The following is a 25953-nucleotide window of genomic DNA, read 5'->3' as shown; positions in this document are numbered from 1 at the left end:
CCCCTGTGTTACGCCGACGTAGGTAGTAGACTACTAAATTCAGCCCCATTGTGCCGATCAAAGGCTTAATTGGTGATATATTAAATTGTAATTAAGGTACAACCCTATTGTTGTAGGTGTGAAAATCTGGTGCTTGAGGCGAGTGAATTTGTCGACGGATTTGTCGCTCGATCGGTTTGGTTACTTTGAAATCTTCAAACTTTAGCTGATATTCTAAGCAACAAATAGTGACTAACAGAATATTATGATACCAATAAACTCTGTGTAGATATAATTTCGGTTTAATAAAGCGTAAATGTACGTACGTATTACAATTTCAAAAATAGTGGACTACAATTGAACATATTCTAGTACCGGGATGCAGTTTACGTTAGAGTTATTTGCCTGGTCCGGCTATATTTAATCAGTTTTTCGCATAGTAGTTCATTAGTTTAAAATCAAAATTCACTGTAACGCTTGAATATGTTCAAAGTATTAAAATAAAAGTTGGAAATGCATTAAATATAATGAAAATCAGGAAAATTTAAGTAAAGTTGGTACCTACCGATAACATAATAAGGGTCGGGTCATTCCGATGCCCTAATAAATTGAGCGGGCATTGATTACCGCGCACCGTTCAAGGTGAATTAATTAAGTATTTTAATTAATAGGATATCCCGGTGTCCTTATTGGCAATCCTTTCATAAATTTATTGAGACGCAACCCTTTGAAGGCCCTATTGGATAGGTGACCAAATATACTTACTGAAACAGGACTGGTCCTAGCATATGTAGGTATTCTGTGATGGTGGTAGTGATTAGTCATTACAAAGTACAAACAACTTTGGTCTATTAGCCATCTGATATAATTAACATCAAATCAATAACAACCGCATATTTTTTATTCCGTAAAGCCCATTGTCAAGTGTCAACGTAAATCACAATGTGAAACATACTGGTTAGTAATTTTGATCAGTTAGCAATAAATAAATAGTGAATACGAAATCACGAATCTTGATAATTACTAGCATTAGCTAGTTGGTAAACGTGTAAGTATATCCACTTAAGGTATTCAAAGTTACTGAATAGGCCAGCTGATGTTAAAAAGTAATGTACGCTTTCACGTTTTCTTTTTGTGGTTAACTAAATAAGGTCTTAGAGCAGAATTGAATTATACATAAAAATACTAACCATTTTATTATGTAGTTTTTATACTCTCATCGAGAGTGCATTATCCATAAGTGCCTATACCACTACTAGCACTACTTTATTTTTCATAAATTCATCATTTCAATAATTTATAGGAATATCAAACAGTATCCTGATTCACAACATTATAATATGGTCACCCTATAATTAACAGATAAGAGCACGCCTGATAAGCAATATAAATTCAACCTCGACATTTTGTGTTGAAGGATATCTTATTTGAACATAGATTATTAAAAGAAGGTATAAAAAATATGGTAAACTTTCATTGGCATAAGCGAGAGTAATTAATATTAATGAAAATAGCTTTATTTTATATTACCTTATTAAAAAAAACCGACAAAGTGTTTCGAAACGAAATAACACTTGTTAAAATTCGACACACGGCTTAATACATGCTAAAGGAAGAGGCATGAAAAATATACAAATACCCACGAAAAACTGATTCTTCAGTTAAACGAACGTATATCGGGTTTACTTCCAAAACAACCATTGCCTTGTGAAACCCCTCACTTGTTCCCTTGTACATTGTTCTCCTAGGTCCTTCTAGAACGTGATATAACAACCGTGTTCTCCTTGTTACAGCATGCTCCGATTCTCGGAGCTGGGCCCCACTGAGAGGCCTCACTCACATTCACATTCACACCCCAAAGACATATTCGGATCGCAAAATCAGTAAGATATTTTATTTAAATACTACCTGACCTAACCTAACCTTTATCCTGTTTTAATCTGCTGAAATATGCCGTCGTAAACCCCATCAATTGCAGGCACGTGTTGTGGTAGAAACCTTCTAAACATTCCAAATTTAAATTGAAGATTCTTCTAGGACTAATGGTGGCTTTACTTTGTTCCAGTTTACTCCGGTCTATGGACTTGGGTCCCAACGAGAGAGTAGAGCGCAAAGAAGCCCTTCGGTCCCCCGCCACCTCAGCACACCGTGACAGCTCCACGGAACGCGAGCGCAGCGCGGAGAGGCGAGATATCGGTGAGTACCACGAAATGTCACTACTTCACTAATCTCACATAAGTTTATCGAACAAATCGTCAAGTATTCCATACGGCCGTCCCACTCGAGCTTGCTTTGCGATTTGTAAGCACCGCCCGTTGTGATGGCTATAAAGTCACAAGCTCCAGTCGGAGCTAGTCGCGTCATTTCGTCCGTTTGACCATTACGTCGCGGAGTACGAGGAATCCAAGTTCCCACCACCTCCACGCTCGATTCGGCTCACGGACGCGCGTAATCGCAACGCTGTAGGCCTCTGAATAAATATGCGAACTTCAAACGTGCCGACTGCGAACTCGTACGTGAATGCCGCTTGCGTGCGTACCCCACCCCCCGTGCCCCTCCAACCCTCCTCGTGTTCCCGCGTAACCGTGCTCTCATCGCAGGTGGCGAGGAGTGGCCGAGCACGCCACCTCCGCTCAACAACAACACGACGCACCACAACAACAACGGGCCCGTCCCGCTGCCGCTGCCCCCGCCGAGTCCTTTCCGCTTCGAGGAGCACCGACCGTACAGGTTCGCGGACGACATGGGTCCGCTGCCGCCCGGCGCGCTGGTGGGCCGCCTGGGGGACTCGCTCATCCCCAAGGGCGACCCGATGGAGGCGCGGCTGCAAGAGATGCTCCGCTACAACATGGACAAATACGCGAACTCCAACCTCGACACGCTGCACATAAGCCGGCGAGTGCGGGAGCTGCTGTCGGTGCACAACATCGGCCAGAGGCTGTTCGCGAAGTACGTGCTGGGGCTGTCCCAGGGGACGGTGTCGGAGCTGCTGTCCAAGCCCAAGCCCTGGGACAAGCTGACGGAGAAGGGCCGCGACTCGTACCGCAAGATGCACGCGTGGGCATGCGACGAGGCAGCGATCATGCTGCTGAAGTCACTGATTCCTAAAAAAGGTATCTTTACAAAACACATTCCTTTACACATGAGTTACTACCAATAAATAATTCTTCATCTAATCACTTCTGCCACATAAGTAAGTAATTTATACGCACTCCTTCATTCGTTAAACATTGTTGTTGTTTGCAAGAAAATATCGTTGACTGATTAATCTGGTAAAAACGGCACAACATGGTGCGTATCGGACGATTAAAAACCATTGCCATAATCGTTTTTGTGCTATAAATCAGATAATCAGAGAAGTATTATTGGTGGCAGCTCATTCCGCATGTTTTGATACCGGAATGTTCCGTTCCATCAATTTTTCCCCCGAGTCAATCTTCCGAACGGTTTGCCACGTTATCCGTTATCAGCGCTTGTCAAATAGCCCATCAATCATGAGAACAATCCATCGGTAGCTATTTACCGTGACCCGGGACGTTTACCGCCGAAAACAAAAGATATATTTTTGGTTTAAACTTTGGTACAGTAGAGTTAAGAGTCCTTAAAGTTTAGGTATCTTGTTTCCGTTGGACAATCATTTCAAGCTCAGCATAATCAGTGCCAATGAGAAGTGATCGTTCAATATTTAACCACCCTATTATCATTAGTACATATTTAAGGAGTTGCCATAAAAAACTCGAAAGGATTTACGTCAGATAATAAGAAACAGTATAAAATCAAAGAGTACAATGTTATTTAAAACCTATCAGACCTTTATTCTTTCGATTTTTGTCAGTAAATAGGTATAACTCAACACTTTATCATCATGGCAACTTTATTTTCCGCACTTTTTTTGTTTAACACATGTTATTTTTGTTTATTCCTCTCTCCTTGTCCTTGAATATCCCACCTCCTTGCCTTCCTGTGCGGAAACTAGCTTCAGAAGACCAAGTCTCCCCTCCCTTGCTACAAAAAGGGGGGTGGGTGGTAAGGGGACATGGTCAACTCCCCGTACCGCGACTTCGATTTATAGTTTTAATACGTGTCGCCTTCGTTAATGCCGCCAGCCATTTTGTTTTAGTTTTTAAGTTTTAAACGAAGAAGGATCGTTTCTGGATCAGTTTTCGATTTTTATTTATGTTTTTGAAACCCGAAAAATTTTCCTACGCTGTGTATGTTTTACCATAAAAAATTTCCTTTTTATCTTATCGTTTAAAACCGAAATGAAACGCATCTACTACGAGTATAATTTAAAAAGCTAGGTACACATTTCACACACGTCATCTGCTGTCCAAAAAAAGAAAGAGGAATCGCAAAAAAGTGGTAGATATTACAATGCAGATCGCTCGGACAAACGACTGGACAAACGGACAAAAGTGTGGGCAGAACAATGACAAGGAACTGTCCACACCTCGCCGCCTCTCATAAAGGAAATGTTGCCATTACGTGTCGTCTAAGCATTATTTTTGACAGAAATGATTTCTGCCGAATGTGAACAAAAATACCCAGGTATTACCAAAAAAAGAAGAGCAAAAATAAGTTCTGCTTTGGGCATGCATTTTTTGACTACAGAGCTATAGCATCGCGGACATTTCAATTATATAAAAAAATATAGAAAATCAGAACAAAGTTAATTTTAATAATTGAAAAACTAAAGGCATGTTTTAAACGAAACATCTTCAATGTTTCATGATAGTTATAAGTTAATAGTAACTTTTAGTCACTAGATTAGTAACAAAATGCCGTTAAATCAGATCTTTCTTTGAGGAACTTTGCAACTAAGCGCAAATTGCCTCTTTTACCGCATTTAAATTAAATTCAACTGATCAAAATATTCGCTGAAGAATTGTTCCAAGTTTTTTTTTTAATCATACCCACGTGAATAATATAGCAAAGCAATTAACGTGGAAAAATTCGGAAACTCTGCCGACTCTAGTTGAAAGAAAGCCTTAATGCAGTGTACACAGCGACAATCAGCAATGTATGAAAGACAATGGCATGCATTATTACCCTTTGAATTTGCGCGGGTAGATAGATAATTGGGAATAAACTTTTTCCTTTTTGACTTTTGTTCTGTTGGATTAGCAGATTATTAATGATTTTTTTTAGCTTTCGACTTTAATTGGCGAGGTTTTATCCACACCTTGGGCTTATTCATAAATTAGCTTTTTTTTGTACTCCGAATTGAAATTCTTTGTATCTAACCTGAATTCATCGGTGTTCTAGGCTTCTTATTTTACAATTGTGTATGTTTTGTGTGTTATGACGTATACTGGCACTTGTAAGTATTTTAAAGATTTTAGTTCAATTGCCGGTTCAACCTATTTTTGTATTAATTAGGCTCATTACAAAATTTTAATTAAATAAATACAATCATCATCATCATTATCAACTTCGGCACACTTCTGTGCACGAGTCTCCTCTAATAAAATAAAATAAGAGGGGTTAGGCCAATAGTCCACCACGCTGGCCCAATGAAAAATCTCTGGTGTGCATGGTACCCCACGATATTTTTCCTTCACCGTTTGAGACACGTAATATTTAATTTCTTAAAATGTACATAATTAACTGAAAAGGTGCATGCCAAGGATCGGATTTGTACCTACTACCTCCGGAATCGGAGGCAAAGACCATATCCACTGGGCTATCACTGACACAAAAAATGAAATAGCAATATTATGGTCAATAGGTACGTTCTACCAAGAGCTTTTTTACAAGAAGGTAAGTAAGTCTACAGAGTGACTTTATAATCAGTCTCCAAGTAAGCAAAATGCATAAATTGGTGCAGTTAAAGAGAAAGTACTGGGAAGAACAAACTGACAAACGAAACAATACTCGTTATGACACATCGTTCCTAGTTCCCACGTGAGTAACTATTATGGTTTGTCCAGCAATCAGTATACTAGTGCATAGATTATTGCGAAATAACAAAAACATAGAACTTTTACAATGAATTTCAATATTGTTAAATCAACATATTTTTTAAACACTAAATAATATTTTCCTAATGATACTTTATTTTTATTCTCTCTCGCTTGACTACAATCTCACCTGATAGTAAGTGATGATGCAATCTAAAATAGAAGCGGGCTACTTTGTTAGGAGGATGAAAATCCACACCCCTTTCGTTTTCTACACGACATCGTACCGGAACGCTAAATCGCTTGGCGGTACGTCTTTGTCGGTAGGGTGGTAACTAGCCACGGCCGAAGCCTCCCACCAGCCAGACCTGGACCAATTAAGAAAATCTCAATCGGCCCAGCCGGGGATCGAACCCAGGACCGTCAAGTAAATCCACCGCGCATACCACTGCGCCACGGAGGCTGTAACTTGCCGTAGCCCAGTGGATATGACTTCTGCCTTCGACTCGGAGGTTGTAGGATCGAATCCGATCTGGAGCATGCACCTCCAACTTTTCAGTTATGTTCATTTAAAAAAAATAAACATCACGTATCTCAAACGGTGAAGGAAAAACATCGTGAGGAAACCTGCACACCTGAGAATGGTATGAGATGACTCGGGCTCAACAGTGAGGTACATTTTCACCTATACTGGAAAATAATCAAATTGCGGTAGGCAATATAAATGCGTATTTATCAATAACGTCTCATTACGCTGTGCTGCAGCAACATGTGATTTTCCGGCGTTTTCACAAGTGGCCGGTTCCCACGTGTCCAGCCATGTTGTATAATGCCATTGTTGTTCGCTCCCACGGCGTTTATGGTGGCTGCGATGGTGCGTGTAACCATGTTTTCAGGTACTATGCCTACTTTTTAGTAGGTATTTAAAAGCCTCTTTACTATTGATATACTTCCTAATTTAGGTATATTAGACAAATTTCAACCCATATTCGGCTCACTGCTGAGCTCGAGTCTCCTCTCAGAATGTGAGGGCAATAGTCCAACCACGCTGGCCCAATGCGGATTGGCAGACTTCACACACGCAGAGAATTAAGATAATTCTCTGGTATGCAGGTTTCCTCACGATGTTTTCCTTCACCGAATGAGACACGTGATATTTAATTTCTTAAAATGCACACAACTGAAAAGTTGGAGGTGCATGCCGAGGACCGGATTCGAAGCCACACCCTCAGGAATCGGAGGCATATCCATATCCACTGGGCTATCACGGCTCTTTGCCAAATTTGCCTATTAGACAATATTAATGATCTGCATTTATTTCTTTAAACAATAAATATTAGGGAATTCCCTTATGACATAGTCGATTTACCGTGAATCCTTAAGACAATATTGAACTAACTAGCAAAACCTAGCGGTTTCACCCGCGTAGTTCTCGTTTCGGTCCAGTTGTTTTGAGTTTATTGTTTCATACAAAAAAAAAATCAATACAATTTTAGTCTAAATATTCCCCTGTTAAAGACTATTAGTACAACAATTAGTCCAAGAGGCGATATCGAACCATGATCTCCCAGTGTTGGAACCATCCACCCTTTACCGTAAAGCATAAGAGCTTAAACATCACCTTTTATTAAGTGTTGGATAGTCTAAACATAAGTTTTGACACAAATTTCAAAACTTATGTCAAGTGACAACGATAAAGTTTATTAAGACTAAGACTCGCATTAGAAGGTGAAGAAAAGAGGCCTTTATCTCCTATGTTAATTTTCCATGTAAATGCTCTATGTTATCCATAATTTGCAACTATCCATTTCTAAACCGCAATTTATCGTTACGCGTGATAAATTCATCATTGCATTCAATTGACCAACTCAAAAAACGTGTTACAAACACCATTTATCGATTACACATAGGTAATTGATACATTAACTATTCTATAGACGTGCCATACAAAAGAAACGATAGCTTCTAACGTAAGCCGTGTATAAATTAAACATCAATCAAACATCCATTCAACCGTACTGTTTAATTATTGGAAAAAATCACGAGTTCATTGAATACTTGTTACACGTAGGTAAATGACGCGCCGCCCATAAACATGTAATGGACATGATAAAAAACCTTTATTAATTAGTGCGAAAGGGGAAAGTATCGCGCAATATAAGGTGGCTATTAACTTTTTTAATCTAAAGGTTGTTTAAAGAGTCAAGACGGTGAAAGTGGTAATAGGTAATAATACGTGGTAATACAATTTGCGAAAGGTGCAATCAATTTATAACACTTTATTATGTATGCGCTTTTATCTGTAATTGCGTGTTATCTGTGACTTTTAAAATTAAAAAAAAAAAATTTTGTCTTTTTATAAAAGAGAAGAGAATAAATGGTATATATCTTGTCAGGCAAGCTGAATCTAAAATACCTTAACTTTTCTAATTAGATTGCATTAATGGTTTATGGTAATTGAACAAATAGATATAATTAAATTGATTACAAATTCTTATGTCACTTTATTGGATAGTTTATCACTCACTTTGAAATTAACCTTAATCACTCCGCCTACTTGACATTATCGACCCTATTATAGGTAGTCAACCTAATGAAAAAATGCAATTTTTCTGCCGTAATTTAAAATGTCTATTTAGTACCTACCTAATATGTTTACCTTTTTACTTAACAAATTTAGATGTAACGATACAAATTTATATGAAAACGAAAACGTTGTTTATCTGTATTGAAATTGAGAAGACCTAAATGACCTTAATTGGTCATTGCATGTGACGTGATCCATTCGGCTGTGACCCTGACATTTCGAAAAGCTCAATTTCTTGTGTATCGGTCATTATAATTTAGTAAAAAGTGGGAATATAACATTTACTGTTATACAGTTCTGTCTTTTGACATTTATAAAAATTACCATGGAGCAATTCGCGTGCAAACGTGGTCGAGTGAATGCGTTGTTGTCTTTGAAAAAGAAATTGCAATTCGAAATTCAAAAGTCAACTTCTTTCTAATTAATGGTCGATAGCGATGTGGCTGGTGCGCTTCCGTTGTTAATTTTAAATTTTAATCCGATATCTATCGTGTCTACATTCAATATCCCGGAGCGCAACGAATAAATCGGTTACCTATCAACGTATATCAAGCAATGAACACTGCCAGTTAGCGATATTGACTTTTTTAGCACCACATAAAAGTCGTATTTATTATTCAGTTAATCCTTCGCTCCAATTAAGAATAGTAATAATGGTTATAATTGTTGTTCTTATTGCCAGCAATACGCTTGAGTGATAGCGTTCTGACATGTTTATTTTTACCGTTTTTCCTCTCCCTTTAATGATTGAATAATCAACTACGTTGCACGTAACTTGTGCCCCGATTTAGCTATAAATCCACTTCACTGATAAATTACTAATTCAAGACGACTCTCTTAAATGGTTCAGATTAAAACTCTTGCTTTTTCAACCTAACACGCATAAAGCGTTGTTGGGAACAAGATCGTATGTTTCATATAAACTTTAATTTTAAGGTTCCGTATATCAATCAAATCAAATCGATTTTGAAAATGAGAAATATTGAATGAATTCTACTTTCACTAAATTGCAAGTTCTTTGTATTGCAAAATATAAAATAGTCCTTAAAATTAATGCAAAATTAATTTTTTAAAACGAAATTAATATTAAAAAAATACAACCGACTTCAAAAGCATAAACAACGTACCCACGAAACTAAAGTGAAGGAAAGTGCTTTCCGGAAAATAAATCATATAAAACTGCCTATAGACTTTCACTTCAGAAGTTCGTTTTTTCTTTTTTTTAACATTTGCCATGTATGTTTTAAATATGGCCAATTCAAAAAAGCAATATTTTATCACGGGTTAAGCGTGCCTAAAAATGCAAACATCCTACATAGATTAAATCACTGACACATAATATGTCAGATATTTTATGCAATCGTTTTTTTATTCTGGGCCCCCCAAAACCAATTGTGATACAGTGCCCCTCCAAAGCACGCTACGCCACTGGTAATGTTAAGATCTAAAACCTTTCAGCCGTCGAAAAGCCTTCGAATACAATATTAGGATAAAGTTTGGCACTCCAAAGCGGTCGGGACTTGGGGCGAAGCGTGAAAATCTATTTTCAATGGCCACTATCGGTCCGCGCAGGACACCAAAGCTTTGCCGAAGTTCCTCGTTTAGTTATCCATTCTAGCTCGTACACTCTAAAGTCTAAACTGCCGTAGTGCTCTTGGTTAAGCGTTAAGCAAATTTTAATATTCAATTGGGCTTTTGTCCATTGTGAAATTGCTGGAAAATTGCGTGTAATGAAACGCAAGGTTGTAGAACGAAGAAACTATCGGTAAGGGATTGAATAATGGCTTGCTTCGTTCGAATATCAAGTGCTTTAGATTGCAATAGATTTTTTTATTCTTCACAAGTTAGCTCTTGACTACAATCTCGCCATGTAAGTGATAATGCAATCAAAAAGTCAAAATTCATTTATTTCAATGGCTTAGTTTACAAACACTTTCGAAACGCCCAATAAAAACCTCAATACCCACTCCAGCAACACAGTCTTTTTCTGACTAGTTGGAGGTGAATGGAAATATTAGTCATATTAAAAAAATAATAAAGATGTGGGAAATATTCTTTAAAAAAACAATAAATTAAACCTTACCCATAAAAAAAATATTATCTCTGGTCCGTGCCCACGATTCAAATTAAAAATAAAAATGTTCGTATTTCAAATTTCCAGTTCAAAGTTCGAGACGAGTCTAACTGAAAGGCATTAAGCTCGATGCGGACGAGTGTGTTCCCTTCGCGATACATTTGCAAGTTGCCAACTTTGCTTTAAACGCTTCTGACAGCTACAGTTTCTGAACCGGTCCCGATAATCCCGCCATTGACCGAACAATGGACACCATTTTACTACTTTAGTAAAAAGTTTATATTAACTAGCTATCCTGGCAAACGTTGTTTTGCCTTATAAATTTTTGGGTTTACAAGCCTCATCAAGGAGTATGAAAAATACATAAAAACCTATTCTCAGACCTACTGAATTTACATATAAAATTTCATTAAAATCGGTTCAGCCGTTTTGGAGAAGTATGAAAACTAACGTAATTAACTAAATACATAAATATTTGTTTGTCTTTAAAAAAACAGTTTTTCAAATCTTAATTCAAATAAGGATGTATGGAGCAATTTGTAATTTGTAACTTGATGTTTTTTTTTATTTTTTACTAACTTTATAATTCGTAAGTCAATAACTTAATAAAGTGCACATACGAGTAATTATGATTTATTTTATGCATATTATCCAGCTAAAATTAAATTAGATTTTATTGAACTCTACATGCTAACTATATGGTTCAATGGTTAGCCTTTGCAGCTTCGGATAAAGTGGTCCTGGGTACAATTCCCGGGTCGGCCTAAGAAATATTGAGGTTAGAGCTGAGAAATTTTAAATTTTTTGAAAAAAAAACAGCTATTTTTTAATAGTGATCTATAAAGAGTCGAATATTTTTTTTCCTATCCTCACCAACCCACGTGGTAATAATAGGATGATGATGAAGCTTTCATTTAATCCTTTTAAAAAAAAACATTTAAACTAAATCAAAACTCAAACAGTAACTCTTCGACACATCGTAGACCGGCAGTGCTGAACAATATATCGTAAATCACAAACTTCCAAACAACAAATAAACTCTCACCCATGGATAATCCCATAATTATTACTCGATCAACTGCGAGTTAAAGTCAAAATAAGTTAGCAACATAATTATTCCATTAACTTGTGTGATTTTGTCAGTACCTACATATTAAATAATTACTTAGTCTTAAACTAATTTTATAGGACCGTCCGTTTTTTAATAAGTTTAAGTACCTAATGTTGGATTATATTTGAAAGCTCAAGATACTATTTGAATATCTACGCCATCTATCGATCAGAGGAGACATTAAAAGCATTTTAAATTCTAGATTTGTGGTTTGTTCTATACTATTAAAGTCATAAAATATTCGTGTCTTGTAAAGGAGCCAATCATAACATTACGATGAGTGAGGCAGACATTTAATTTACGGCGCAATTACTACTGGCAGGGTAGCCACCTACCTACTTATAACAAAAGACATGTCTCGCAAAAACTCCCCCGGCACGGCAACCACTTAGAAAGCGCCTTTGAAAAACTAAATAGCCGCTTAAAGAGCGTTTATGCTGAAATAACGCAAAAAGTCTAAAATAAAAAGCCCGGGTATGCGATGAACAATGTACGCGCAACGCCATCTGTTGTCGAGTGGCGGCGAGTGCGTAGGGTCAAGAAATTATTTCGCCAAGAATGCTCGCCGGCCCGCGGCCGCTTTGATGGCTTCCGACGAAGCAATCAGACCTCTTTACGGGCATATTTATGATTATAATACCATGTCTCGGTATACACTTTATGATGTTATACCTAACCGACTGTCCGGGATAATAGCAGCAAACTACCTAATTGTTACGCGTAAATGTTTGCAAGCGAGACAACATTCGGTCGAGTGTCGTTTGCTCCGCTCTCACCTAACTTCTATCAGGTATTTGTTAAACTTATTAGATAGTTTACTTCCTTTGTTGTCCTATCAAGACAAAGCATCATTTAAATCATCATTCACTTCATCACATCATGCAATTCATCAAATTCAGTCCTGTAGACTGTACCTACATAAGTTTTCAAGAAAATTTAATGCATTGGTCGAGTAAATTTTTATTTGACTGCACAGTTTCGACTGCGAATTTTATCAATAGATACGAGTGCGTAGATGTACCTATAGATCATTTACAGGTTTTTTAAACTTTACTTCTTATCAATATCATCAGGTTCAAAAGGACTAAAGAAAGTAAACATCAAATTTTATTACGTATCTGGGATAGTTTAGGATATTAGTTAGTCTCTTAACCAACAATCAAGATTTACGCTATTACTACTTGTTCAATACATAATGAATAATTAACGTAATTAATTCACTTTATAAAACTGGTGAAATTAACACCATTTTGCGGTGAATCATGTGTCATCATGACAACCCAGAAGCTATCTGGATAAAAGGACGACGGCTTATAAATAGATGCGTTTAACGAATATATTGCGCGCTAGTCGAGATGGCTTGATTGTGATAATTTAGTGCAATCTTATTTTAGCCCCACTAATTGTGCTGAGGACGCAATGATACGGACTTTTGGCATCAGATATGAATGAACCTATATGTGTCATAGGCACAGTAGGTGCAATGTAAGCGAAACAATCGTATTTACCAATAGACTAATGAGACTTTTTTTTAAACTTTCCGACTTTGGGTTCTGGCCTTTTTAAGATGTCATTTATGTAGGTATGTCTAGCCAATGCATTTTGTGCAATAATTATAAAAAATCTTACAGGTAATCGGCCTCGCGAATTTTATTTAAGAGTTTGTTACCTAAGTTAATGGAATTTAACGTACAGTAAACGTCCTCATATAATATCGAAACCTTCTTTAACAAAAAAATTAACAATAGGTACATACGAGTATTATCACTGTAAGTTGGTACCTTGGTACATTTACAGTTTATATAGGTACGACCAACTCCGTGAAGTAAATGTGCCACATGTATTTTTACATTTGTTTATGACTGTTTTAGATGTGTGTTCAACATTAAATGCGATTTCCAATAAAGCTCTTCAACATATTAAGGGCACATTACTCGTCGTGCGTCGACCGGCAATTATTTTATAAGCGGTAACCGCACTATCGTAAACACATCCCCGCCCACGCGATGTTTCGATTCCACAAAAGCGATCATTTAAAACGAATCCCGAAATTCGGTGTGAACAAAACAGCTATTATTATTGTGGGATAAATCACTTCAAAAAGGTTGATTTATTTGTAGTTTGCGCAATAAGAGTTATTGTTACCACATACACTTGGCAAGCGCCTTTTACCCAAAATAATGGAACCGGTGATTTAATGGCAACACACAACAATCAAATTTGACACATCGAAAAATTTTAATTGAAACGGGTTACCTGCTCTACTGTAATCTTTAAACATCATGGGAATCAGAAGTACAAACAAATAAATGTGACACGTTAGCGATAAATTAATGACACGCCTATCTTGAGAAGCGTATATTTCACAGATCTGTCGCAGAAGATGGGCTGTTTAACTTGTCAGTTCGGCGCGATTTGTGAGACGCCATTTTACATCTTTACCCTGCCTCGTGTAATTAGTTACAATTAATGTGTGGGCTATGAGTCGCTATTACGAAATAAGAATCAATTTATAAAAAAATGTAACACGGTAATTATCTTAATTACCTATATATGAAAATAAAAAATCTATAAATATAAAATTGCTTGTTAAGTCAATAATGTAAACTAAAAACCACCCACGTAAATCTACAAATCATTTTTAATTGTAAAGAATCAAGACGTATAATTTCTCGCTTCATTTTCTTGACATTAAATAAAAACTCTATTTGTTATCTATGGTCATAACCGGTGGTCTATGGATAATATATGTGACGAGGTTTAATTACACGGATAAGAATAAAGAAAGGCAGTTGCACACGGTAGCACGTTGCCTTGCGTGCTCCGCCGCAATCAATCGCCGTAACAATCAATAAACTGCCGTGAAAATCAATACAAATAACCGCGTGACAAACATTTCTATTCAATTTTAAACCAATCCTCTTCAAATAAAACGTATTTTGTTTATTCAATGACAAGTTACCTACCTAAGCCTTTGACTGCGATCACACCTGATGTTATGTGAAGTCTAACAGTGAGATTCATAGACGTTGTAGGGGCACCCCCAGGGGATCATTCAGCCGCTGAGTGTCAAATTTAACCTTTATTTGTTTGAGAATTTGACACTAAACGGGTGAATTATCCCCTGGGGGTGCCCCTACAACGACTATGAATTCCACTGTAAGATGGTACTCGTACTTAGAAGAGGCGCAATTTTATTCTACCCAATACCTCTGACGGTTTTTACGCAGCATCATACCGGAAACGTACTCAATAACGAAACTTTTTTTTGTTCAATGATCAATTACCTAACTAAGCCTTTGGCTGCGAACCCATCTGAATTCTGATGTTATGTGATGTCTAAGATGGTAGTAGGCATACTTGGAAGAGGCGAAACTTTATTCTTTACAATACCTCTGACGACTTTTACGCAGCATTACGCCGAAACCGTATCTAATAGCTTATTTTTAGTTTTCTGTTATTTCCATGACATGACGGGATACCTAACTAAGCCTTTGACTGTGGTCTCATCCGATGTTATGTGATGATGTAGTCTAAGGTGGTAGTGGGCTTACTTGGAAGAGGTAGGTACATATTTATTCTACCCTACCAATACCTCTATACAATACAATACCTATGACGGTTTCTACGCAGCATCATACCGGAATCATAACTGGTAGCCACGATGGATGCCTACCACCAGATCCGACCTGAGACAATTTAGAGAATATAAAATACTAAATTGATCTGAGTTGAGAATTAAAACCTAGATCTCCACAACAACGTTGAAGACCACAGATTTAACCACACCATTTACACCAGAAGTAATGAGATTTATTTCTGATGCGAAATGGCAATGTTAATACCCGAAATTTTCTAAAATCAATGTATATGTACATAAAGGGCGTCGCAGACGATCAGGTGCGACTAACTGCATTACCCACGTCCGCTGTTGACGGGAATCCGTTTATTTCGTTAAAAAACTTTGCTATCGTTAAAAGTTTTACAGTCCCCCGAGGACCGATACTAGGGTGGAAAATCACGTCTAAAACTTTAAGCATTGCGAAACATTTTTAGTTGCTCTTGAAAATAAGTAATCCGAGATGAAATTTTTAATAACCAGATACGTATAGTCAATTTAATCTGGGAAGTCTTTGACTTTGGATATACTGGTAAGTTAACAGATCAGACGCCATTAGAGTCTTTCCGTCCCGCCCTTCTCTTCTACTGCTTCTGCCTTCGGGCCCCCATCAGGCGATGCTTCTGCGCTCGCCCAAACCCCCCGCCCGGTGAGACTGTTATGATCTCATTATGGAGCCTACGGCACTTATCCGTTCAGAGAGAAAACAACAAGATCGAGTGTGTTTTGTGTAGGTTTGTTTCGTTAAAGAACGTTCCTTCCCAACTATCTACTGTAAAACGTTTTTCTGTACACCACTCTCACAATTAGGTATACAATAACACTGAGATGACAAGATGGAATATAAATAAAAAAGTTATCTATTAAAATTAATCATTATATTTCATGTTAAATTAAATAAAACAGTTGATTTTGTAGATGTTAAGTTTTTTCAGTTCCACTCATTTCTTTGTTCGTAAACCCTAGTAAAGTGCAGACCATTCTCGGCGTAGCGCGCAAAATTGATTATCGAATCTAGTTAACAAACTACAGGCGTCCGCACAACGAATGCTCTTAACGTTTTTACCCACCCGGGGGAATTTTGCTACCTACAGATAACAAGGTACCAAGGACAAACACTTATATAAATACAAATTATCATTACTTCTGATTTATTTGCTGCATATGATTCAAGTCCAGCGTACTCTATAATAAGTAAAATGACATCAACACATCATTAGAGTGAACCTTAAAAATGGAAATGGGGCAGTTTAGTAAATTGCAGAAAATTTAAAATTTAGCTAGTCACTAAACTACTTAATATAACGATAATGGTCGATGATGCCTCGATTAAAATCATTAATATAGACTGGAAAAATATGCCAAAAGCCTTCGAAGTTCAGCGATCGAATGCTACATTTCAATCACAGTCAAACACTGGATAAAATGAGAAAGAGTCAAGAGTCAAGAAAAAAAGAGAGAGTATATCATATAATAATGAGAAGAGTCAAGAAAAAAGAGAGAGTATATCACGTATATATAGGGTAGATGAGCCGTTATAATTGAAGCAACTTTACATTGTCGGTTAAAGCCGTGGGGGCGATCGTTTGGCCTCTCTAGAATCAATCGTGGTCGCTGCCCCCGCTGATTGCCATCTAGCACGCGATACTGATCAGCCCCCGCTCCCTACGCACGCACTGCAAACCGAACACACTCCGGACAAAAGAAATTCTTGACGTAACCTACTCTAATAACTCATGGGAAAGGCCGCAGGAAAGAAATGCGATATTGACAGGAGTCCAACGGTCTTTACGATTAATGAGGTTCGCCTGTCTATTATAACTGTTGTGTAAGCACGTGAAAGTCATTGAAGTAGAAAAACGTTTTACCTAGCACCTACGAGTAGCATGTCTAACTAAACCTCGTTATTCTAAATATCACATTCGTACATTTATATTATTCTTACTATCCAATTTTAACTATAGACTGATTTTATGCAAAAATTTCTTGCACCATATTAACAATTCAAATGCGGGCATTTTTTTTCGTTACCCGCAACACTTTCGAGCGGCCCTGACGTCCGCCTTCACGGACGACTCTAATGCAAATGAGCATCGATTCCCTCGGTGACGTCTAGCGCGCACTCTCACCCCTTTCTTTCTCCAACTACCCACCTTGATTTACAATCCCGGATACGCATTCCCCATTCGCCACGGACGGATATATGCCATGAAGAAATTAGCAGTATATTTTTTCACTGTCACAGTGACACGATAATTTAGGGCCGCCTCTACTTTCCAAAGCCTTTGAATATTCATACAACATTAGCAATCAATAACCGCTACAAAGGTATAGCTTTGGCGTGCACGCACGCGATACGTTGTCGCATAAACAAATAATTTCTCTGCTTTTTATTACGTCGCAATAACATTAAAGGTGTAAGGATATTAAAGGAAAACTTAGCGATTGTTATCTAATTACTCCCTCAAATGCTTTACGGACTAAAATTCTAACTATGTTTATATCTAGACAAAACACACAAGTTCAATAAAAAATTAATCAACAACAAAGGGTGTGTACCTAACGAAACCTATAAAAATATCTGCCAACAACACCATCATAACCATCATTCTATAAATACATCTAATCAAACAATAAATGAGTCTTCCGTGACCGGATGGTATTAATTGTAAACTCCTTTTTTACTCTCAATATCCATCAAAAATGCACATCGTAATGACCACAATAAAGAAATGATACTATCGTTTTACTGTTTATGGGCCAGCGGTGAGATAAGAAATGAAAGTAAATCGATAGTAACAATCGCGGCCATTTTGTAGACACGCACAAAATGGCGCGACAATAAAGAGTTGATACAAACAAGCGCAATTTTTGACGATATTCCGAGGCACGTCTCGGTAATTGTCCTCGTGCCGTATACAGAATAACAAAATGTCTACTAGAAGATCAAAGGCAATAATAGACGTGTGTTGAAATTTATCGACGGCCCCTGTATCGAGTGAATTTGAAATAAACTAATTGGGTATCACCATAACACCATTTGTGTTCCAGGTCACGACTAAAATTTAAATATCCGATCATGGTATATTGACATAACTGTTAAGTTAAACGGCAACGAACTAATCGCGTGACTATGACTCAATTCTCAATTGGTAACTTGCTAGGACAATCTTGATTAACCTATTATTATATGGAATGATAGTGTATAAAACACGGAAATTATATCTACCGATTCATATTCTATTTTATGATGACTTAAATACCATTAAGTAGTTTAAATTACTTTACAATATTACTTGTAATAAAAATATAATTAAGCAGTTAACTACATAATATTTAGTTACTAAAACCAGGATAACTAACTAAAAATCATGATTTGCGAATGTGTTTCAACAATGTACCTTCTTGATTAATGCACACAAATGTTTCTGAATTATGTTTTTTGACTATAACGACTAACTAGGAAGGAGACAAAGACATGCGTAGCAGCATACCTACCTATAATAAATATAAAAATCACACATCAAACTCGGCAAATGTTAACATTGAGCCTTGTAATTTTAGAGCCCATTTATATCCAAATTTTCCATACCAAATTGCTCGTAACGTGCGTGATTTTGCGACAATTGGGTAATACAGACATGATATAAAAGAAAGTACTAGTTGAACAAGCAGTTACGACAACCACAAAGATTTTATCATATCAGTTGATCAATTATATCCAAGAGACAAAAAATACAAATCCAAGACAAATTTTTATCTAGGATGTCATTTATAGTTATAATAAGTAAAGTATTTTTACATGTAAAAGTAGCCGCTAATAGTTAAAGTGTGAGGTTAGATGAAAAGTCATAATCACATGGCAGTTACAATTATATATTGACGCAACATGACCCAATCTCACATCTACGTAGCGTTAACGACACTTTAGACAGTTAATATCCAGAATATTTTGAAGTATAAAAATTGAATACCCAATTAAGCGGTCATTAAAGAGTAAACTAGGTAATTATAAATCCAGACCACGTATATAGAGTTATTGTCAAACAGTTATGAGTTGAAAACCGTGAACATTATGGTCATGTAGATGTTAATCTTACCGACGTGCCCGCCATCTTGGTAAATATATTTGTATCACGTTCTTAGTCATAAGTCGTTAACTCTCTGAATGGTGATTTCACAAAAAAGCAAGTTTATATTTATATAAAAAAGCTAAAGTCTATAGAAGGACATGATTATGTCGCTTGCATACTTAACGAATCGAAGTGGCACGTGAGAAAAAATGAGTACAGTATTGTAGCATACACAAATGTTGCGTCAAACGCTGCAAGGAAAATCTTTTTAGCGGAATACGAATATAATGAAAGCACATACGCAAAACTTGGCAATAGTGCATCATAATACGGTTAACGATTCTGACTCTCTCAAAATTAGCGTAAATATTTTCAACAAAAACAATAAACATTGAAACGACTCTTCCTAAGGTGAGAAAGAAGTGTTAAGAGTGAAACCAAATTGAACGTTTTACATCCCAATAAAAACAATCTGGCTTCAACAAAAAGCATTGCATCGCGTTGTACCGTTTATAGCACATTAATCAAGAAGCATTTTCCCCTGCATCTAAAATAAACAAAATTACCCCGACGAATCGTTGAACATATTGTCGGTTTTAAAATAAAATTTAAGAATGCAATTAAGTCTTTGTGATCTGGAAATTAATACGATACATCTTGAAAGGCCCTCTTCTCGGAGTCATTAAGACACCGCAGCGTAAATAACACTACCAAAACACTTGAAAAGTATGTCGACAGATGTCGTGTGTCAAAGCTTGTTTTAGAAAAAAAAGCAAAAACAAATTACAGGCTCGTTGTTTTCACCATTACCGGCATTCTCACGAACCACCGCCAGTGTCGACTGCGTAGTTAGCCGCTCGTAATAAGCTTCAATCATTTGACTTTCAATGGTCTATTACACGAGGAATCAGACGCATAATTTGCATCGCGTTTTACAAAAGCCATGCATACTTTCACATCGATCCGAGTTTGGTCTATCTTTTAATTTCAATAGGGAAACCTTCTTCAACATAAAAACTATTATTATTTATTCCTACAGCACAGTTTAGAAGAATTTCCCCCAAAACAAAATTCCGTGTCTTTAAATAGTTAGTTAGTTAGTTTACTTCAGGAGTTGTTATAGTTAGATGTGAAACGATCTTTACGCTATAATTAACGGCAAGTCTTAATTAGTCTAATGCGAACATAAATCAACATCTAAATAGTATTTCATTGTAAAACGAAAGACAATATGTTGACAGGATGAGTGACCACAATATGGCTGGCGGTTTTCACGCGAATCTTCGGTTGTTTATAGTTGCGCAGGCGCCATTTTAGGATTACTGGCTTAGGCGACGAGCGGCCGGCCCCATTCAACGATTACATTTAATGCTCCATACGTTGCACTTCAGCTTTAATGACCTACCTAATTTCAATTGTACCAAATATAACTCCTTTATTTATTACTTGGCAAGCGCTTGTGTGCGACACAATTTAACCGCAATTAAAATTGTGCGTGATGATGTTAAAATATGCCTACTGAATGTATTTTAATTAACAACAAAGAGCTGCGAAACTAAATAGTAATGCAAATCAGTGTCTCTCTCTTGTTAGTTTACTAGCTTTAAATCCGACGAAATTGCAATGAAATGTCTACTATATTAATGTCGTCTATTTCAGTTGGGATGAAGGATGGTAGTGCGGGGACAGGCTTCGGAAGGTCTGAGGGTGATGGTGACGAACGACTCGCGCATATGCTGGAGGCTTCCCACTTGATGAAGACTCCCACTGGTCAGCCCAACAATGACGACTCCAGGAGCAATGAAGATTCCAGCTCGCCGCGAACACAGTGCCCTTCGCCATTTTCTAATAAGGTTAAAATTCTTTCAATATTAAACTATTTTGTGTGTCTTAATTTCTAATTTACACTGTTGAACATTTCGCCATAAATTACTTTTACCTGTCACCATAAAATGTTTTAATTATCATAAATTTATAAACAAATCCTTACGTTACAGGACTCGAGTCAGAATAGAAGATTGAAAAAATATGAGAACGACGACATTCCTCAAGAAAAGGTGGTCCGCATATATCAAGAAGAACTGGCCAAAATTATGACCAGGAGAGTAGACGATATGCGCCACAATCGCGAAGGCTTCCCTGGGTATGTATCTTTGCGAATACCCTTCCACTGTCAAGTAAAGTTAGAAATAGATGTAATATTTCACAAATTACTACATTATCTAAAACGAAAATTATTAGTATTGCTTAATTAAATAGTTCCAACAATCTAAAATAATACAGTATTTAAAACGAGAACAGCCAGTCTAAAACTAACATGTAGCATGTATCCTCCTTTTTTCAGCAGCGGCATGCCTCCGCACATGGAGCGACCGCCCGAAGACATCCGCATGGCACTCGAAGCTTATCACCGGGAACTTGCCAAAATTCAACCTGGCGGCAACATTCCAAACCTTCACAACTTGCCAGGAATGCCACCTTTCCCAAATCTTCTTGCGCTCCAGCAACAAGCGATGCAGGCACAAAACCAACACATGAATGGGTCTGGAGCGGTCCAAGATCTCTCCCTTCCCAAAGAAAAGAGTACCAAAATTAATGGAATGACTGATAGTGATAAGGATAGACCTATGGACGCCGAGGAGGCTATAAGGCACGCGGGAAGCGCCTTCTCCTTAGTTAGGCCAAAACTGGAACCCGGCCAGCAGTCGACCGGATCTTCGGCGTCGAGTCCACTCGGCAACGCAATTCTTCCTCCCGCGATAACTCCAAACGAAGACTTCAGTAGTTCTGCTGCAGCCAGTCCCTTGCAACGAATGGCTTCAATAACGAATAGTTTAATTTCCCAACCACCGAACCCACCTCACCATTCGACGCCGCAGAGATCGATGAAAGCGGTCCTCCCGCCTATCACGCAGCAACAATTCGATCTCTTTAATAATTTAAATACGGAAGACATCGTTAAGAGGGTCAAGGAAGCTTTAAGCCAGTACTCGATCAGCCAAAGATTGTTCGGTGAATCTGTTCTCGGACTGTCACAAGGTTCCGTGAGCGATTTGCTCGCCCGACCGAAACCGTGGCACATGCTCACGCAAAAAGGAAGAGAACCCTTCATCAGAATGAAAATGTTCTTGGAGGACGACAACGCTGTTCACAAACTGGTAGCATCGCAGTACAAAATCGCCCCTGAAAAACTTATGAGGACTGGAAACTACAGCGGAGTACCTCGTAAGTTGTTTTAACACATTATACCTAATTATTTTAACAAATATTTTCGAAAATATCCATTCAACAATTAAAATTTAATTCTTTTTAGTCAATTACTCCGAAATTTGGTAGTTTTTGTTGTATTACCAATATTAATAAAAATTAAAGTTTTTATGTAGGTAAATTAATTAATTAATAAAAGTAAAAAAAATGAAGAAACCCCAAACTAGATTTTGAAGTCCTAATGTAAAGTTTCTTTTCTTCCAGAATGTCCGCCAAACATGACCAAGCCCATACCACCGACTCAAAAAATGATCTCAGATGCGACATCATTGCTGAGCAAGATGCAGCACGAACAACTCCTCGGGCCCGGCCACCTCGGCCACCTGGGGCCCCCCACGCCACTGCTGCTCACGCCGCCGGGCTTCCCCCCGCACCACGCCGTCACGCTGCCCCCGCAACTCCACGACAACAACAACAAAGAGCGGAAGCCGCCGCAGCACCCGTCCCAACCGCACCACCAACCGCACCACCAGCCCATCGCGATGAGAGGCCTGCACCAACACATGTCTCCCAGCGTTTACGAAATGGCTGCACTGACGCAGGACTTGGATACGCAGACAATTACGACAAAAATAAAGGAGGCGTTACTGGCAAACAACATCGGCCAGAAAATATTCGGCGAAGCCGTGCTCGGCTTGTCACAGGGGTCGGTGAGTGAACTCTTGTCGAAGCCTAAACCGTGGCACATGCTCAGCATTAAAGGTAGAGAACCGTTCATTAGAATGCAATTGTGGCTGAGCGACACTCACAACATCGACCGTCTACAAGCATTAAAAAACGAGAGGCGAGAAGCCAACAAGAGAAGAAGATCGAGCGGCCCCGGCCAGGACAACTCCTCGGATACTTCGTCCAATGACACGTCGGAGTTCTATCACTCGAGCTCTCCAGGGCCTACGTCCGGAGTGCCTTCTGCCAAAAAACAACGCGTGTTATTCTCTGAAGAACAAAAAGAAGCTCTGAGGCTGGCGTTCGCCCTCGATCCTTACCCGAACATGCCGACGATAGAGTTTCTAGCGGCAGAGTTGGGTCTATCCACGAGAACTATAACGAATTGGTTTCACAACCACAGAATGCGGCTAAAACAGCAGGCGCCGCACGGTCTCCCGGCCGAACCTCCCGCGCGCGACCAATCTACCGCTCCCTTCGATCCCGTGCAGTTTAGACTCCTCTTGAACCAGAGGCTCCTCGAGCTGCAAAAGGAAAGAATGGGACTAGCGGGTGTACCGCTACCTTACCCTCCCTACTTCGCGGCGAATTCTAACTTCGCCGCCCTGATAGGTCGGGGTCTGCTGCCTCCCGACGAGAGGGTGAAGAACCCGACCGGCGGGCTGGACCTGTCTATGCCGCTGAAGCGGGAGCCCGACGGGGACGACTTCGAGGACGACGACGTCGAGAGCAACCTCGGCTCGGAGGACTCGCTCGACGACGAATCCAAGACTGAGCCGAAGACGGCGTCGACACCCGCGGGCCGCTCGAGCCGGCGCAAGCCGGCGGCGCCGCAGTGGGTGAACCCCGACTGGCAGGACGAGAAGCCGCGCAACCCCGACGAGGTGATCATCAACGGCGTGTGCGTGATGCGCAGCGACGACTTCCGGCGCGAGGCGGAGCAGACGGTGCGCGTGGAGCCCTCGCCCGCGCCGCGCGAGCCCTCTCCGCCCGCGTCCTCGCCCTCGCCCTCGCCCGCGCCGCTCGCGCCGCACTCGCCCGACGTGCTGCCCGAGGACAAGATCAAGACTGAGGCGGACGACGACCGGTGGGAGTACTAGACTGGTGAATGTGAACTGAACTCTGTGGAGTGTTAGCGGTCGAAACGGGTCCGAGTGTTAGTTAATGTCGCGTTGGACGGTTATTTATTTTAGATAGGAGCGATCCATGCAATGGACCGCGCCCGCTGCGGCGGCTCGAGTGCAAATATGTCGCGTAGTTAGATGTGTTCTGTTACGATTCGATTGTAAGGCCAAAGACTCTGTACATAGCGGCTCGCGGCGCGCTCGGTCGCGTCCGCTGCCGAAAGATAAATTGTAAAACCTACGATACAAAAGTTGCATTTTGCTTTAATTTTTATACACGAGAGTACTTCGAACGGGTACGTATATCTGAGTATTGTTAAGTTATGGCTTACTTGCGTTTGATTCGATGGATGTAAATAAATATACCAAATATGTATCGACGTAGCACAAGCCACCTGTACATACGTAGGCTAGCGTACGTTGACTTGTAAGATAAAGTTTATCGTTGCCGATAAGTAGGGGTAGAGAAGGTTCATTTAATTGTTAAAAAAATTTAAAGTGCAATCAAATGTAAATTTAAGCTATGGTCTATAGTCTATACGAAACCCCAGTTGAAAAGTATTATTATGTTTATATGAACCAGTGAGGTTTTAAATATTATAGATTGGTTTACTTGAGTTACATTTAAATTATGAATTTTTATTTTTAATAATATTTTATTTTATTATCTCTATATGTATACGGTACGCCACTCCTTTTGTAGATTATTGCCAGTATGTTATCATTCGATAGCTATTCCTTTCTTGCCCAGTCCGTAGAGTATCAGAGTTGGAATGATATTTTTTTATTATTTTAGAGAACGTACAAATCTAGACAGAAATAAAGTACACTACAGTTAAGCAAATGATGTATTGCTTTTGGTTATAGTTTTATTTTATTTTAGCAATAAATTTGCTTTTAATCGATTTTCGCTTTTTGTTGTTTTATTTTTGTTTTCGCACCTTTATTTGATTTTTTATTAGGAAATAAAAAAATGTATATTAAAGGAACCAAACTCCTTGCATCACGATGTAAATATTTACTTATATTATTTCTTGTAAATAAAAAAGGCCACATTTAGACAGTATTAGGTAAGTAGGAAAATAGAAAACCCGATATAATTATAACGATACCTGAAAACTCGTGAAGAATAATCAAAATTATAGTAAACGTTCTAAATTGTGTCGGTTGGAATAACATAATATCGTCTCAAATATAATCTTTAGGCCCTAAATTTGAAAATTAAATGAACCGTCAAGTTTTGGCAAATTTCAATATCTACATTTAAATGAAATTTCAACGACTATTCAGTTCTTAGTAATACCAAACTCCATACATATCGTGTTATATAAAAATTATATAAAATTAATAAGTAAATAAATAAGATTTAGCGATATTAGTCAATATAATGAAACCTTTTAGGCTGTTTAACAGTTACAATATTATTTTAAATTTTTGATCAAATACCTAGACTTGTTATAATTAATTGAAGATTGATTTTTTTTTCATAATGTTGTTTTACGAATATTTTTTGAAAAACCAAATAGCTTTGCTTTATAAAGAATATTTATATG

The 25953-nt window shown here is 38.3% G+C and overlaps 1 protein-coding gene across 6 annotated transcripts in view; it reads left to right on the top strand.

The window, feature by feature from the left end:
• LOC112051626 (homeobox protein cut) overlaps positions 1-25305 on the top strand; it is a 184506-nt gene extending 159201 nt beyond the window's left edge. For 3 of the 6 annotated variants that reach the window (XM_024090341.2, XM_052882800.1, XM_024090344.2), the window contains 7 exons: positions 1773-1862; positions 2045-2175; positions 2580-3092; positions 21003-21196; positions 21341-21486; positions 21667-22568; positions 22815-25305. In XM_024090341.2, the coding sequence (XP_023946109.1) occupies positions 1773-1862; positions 2045-2175; positions 2580-3092; positions 21003-21196; positions 21341-21486; positions 21667-22568; positions 22815-24376 (3538 nt within the window). In that variant the 3' untranslated portion in view covers positions 24377-25305. The remainder of the gene's footprint in view (positions 1-1772; positions 1863-2044; positions 2176-2579; positions 3093-21002; positions 21197-21340; positions 21487-21666; positions 22569-22814) is intronic. The other 3 variants (XM_024090342.2, XM_024090343.2, XM_024090345.2) reach the window with 3 other exon arrangements.
• The last annotated feature ends 648 nt before the right edge of the window (positions 25306-25953 follow it).

Source organism: Bicyclus anynana, chromosome 8 (genome assembly GCF_947172395.1).
Source record: "Bicyclus anynana chromosome 8, ilBicAnyn1.1, whole genome shotgun sequence".
NCBI lineage: Eukaryota > Metazoa > Arthropoda > Insecta > Lepidoptera > Nymphalidae > Bicyclus > Bicyclus anynana.
This window is presented reverse-complemented; position numbering and strand designations above follow the sequence as displayed.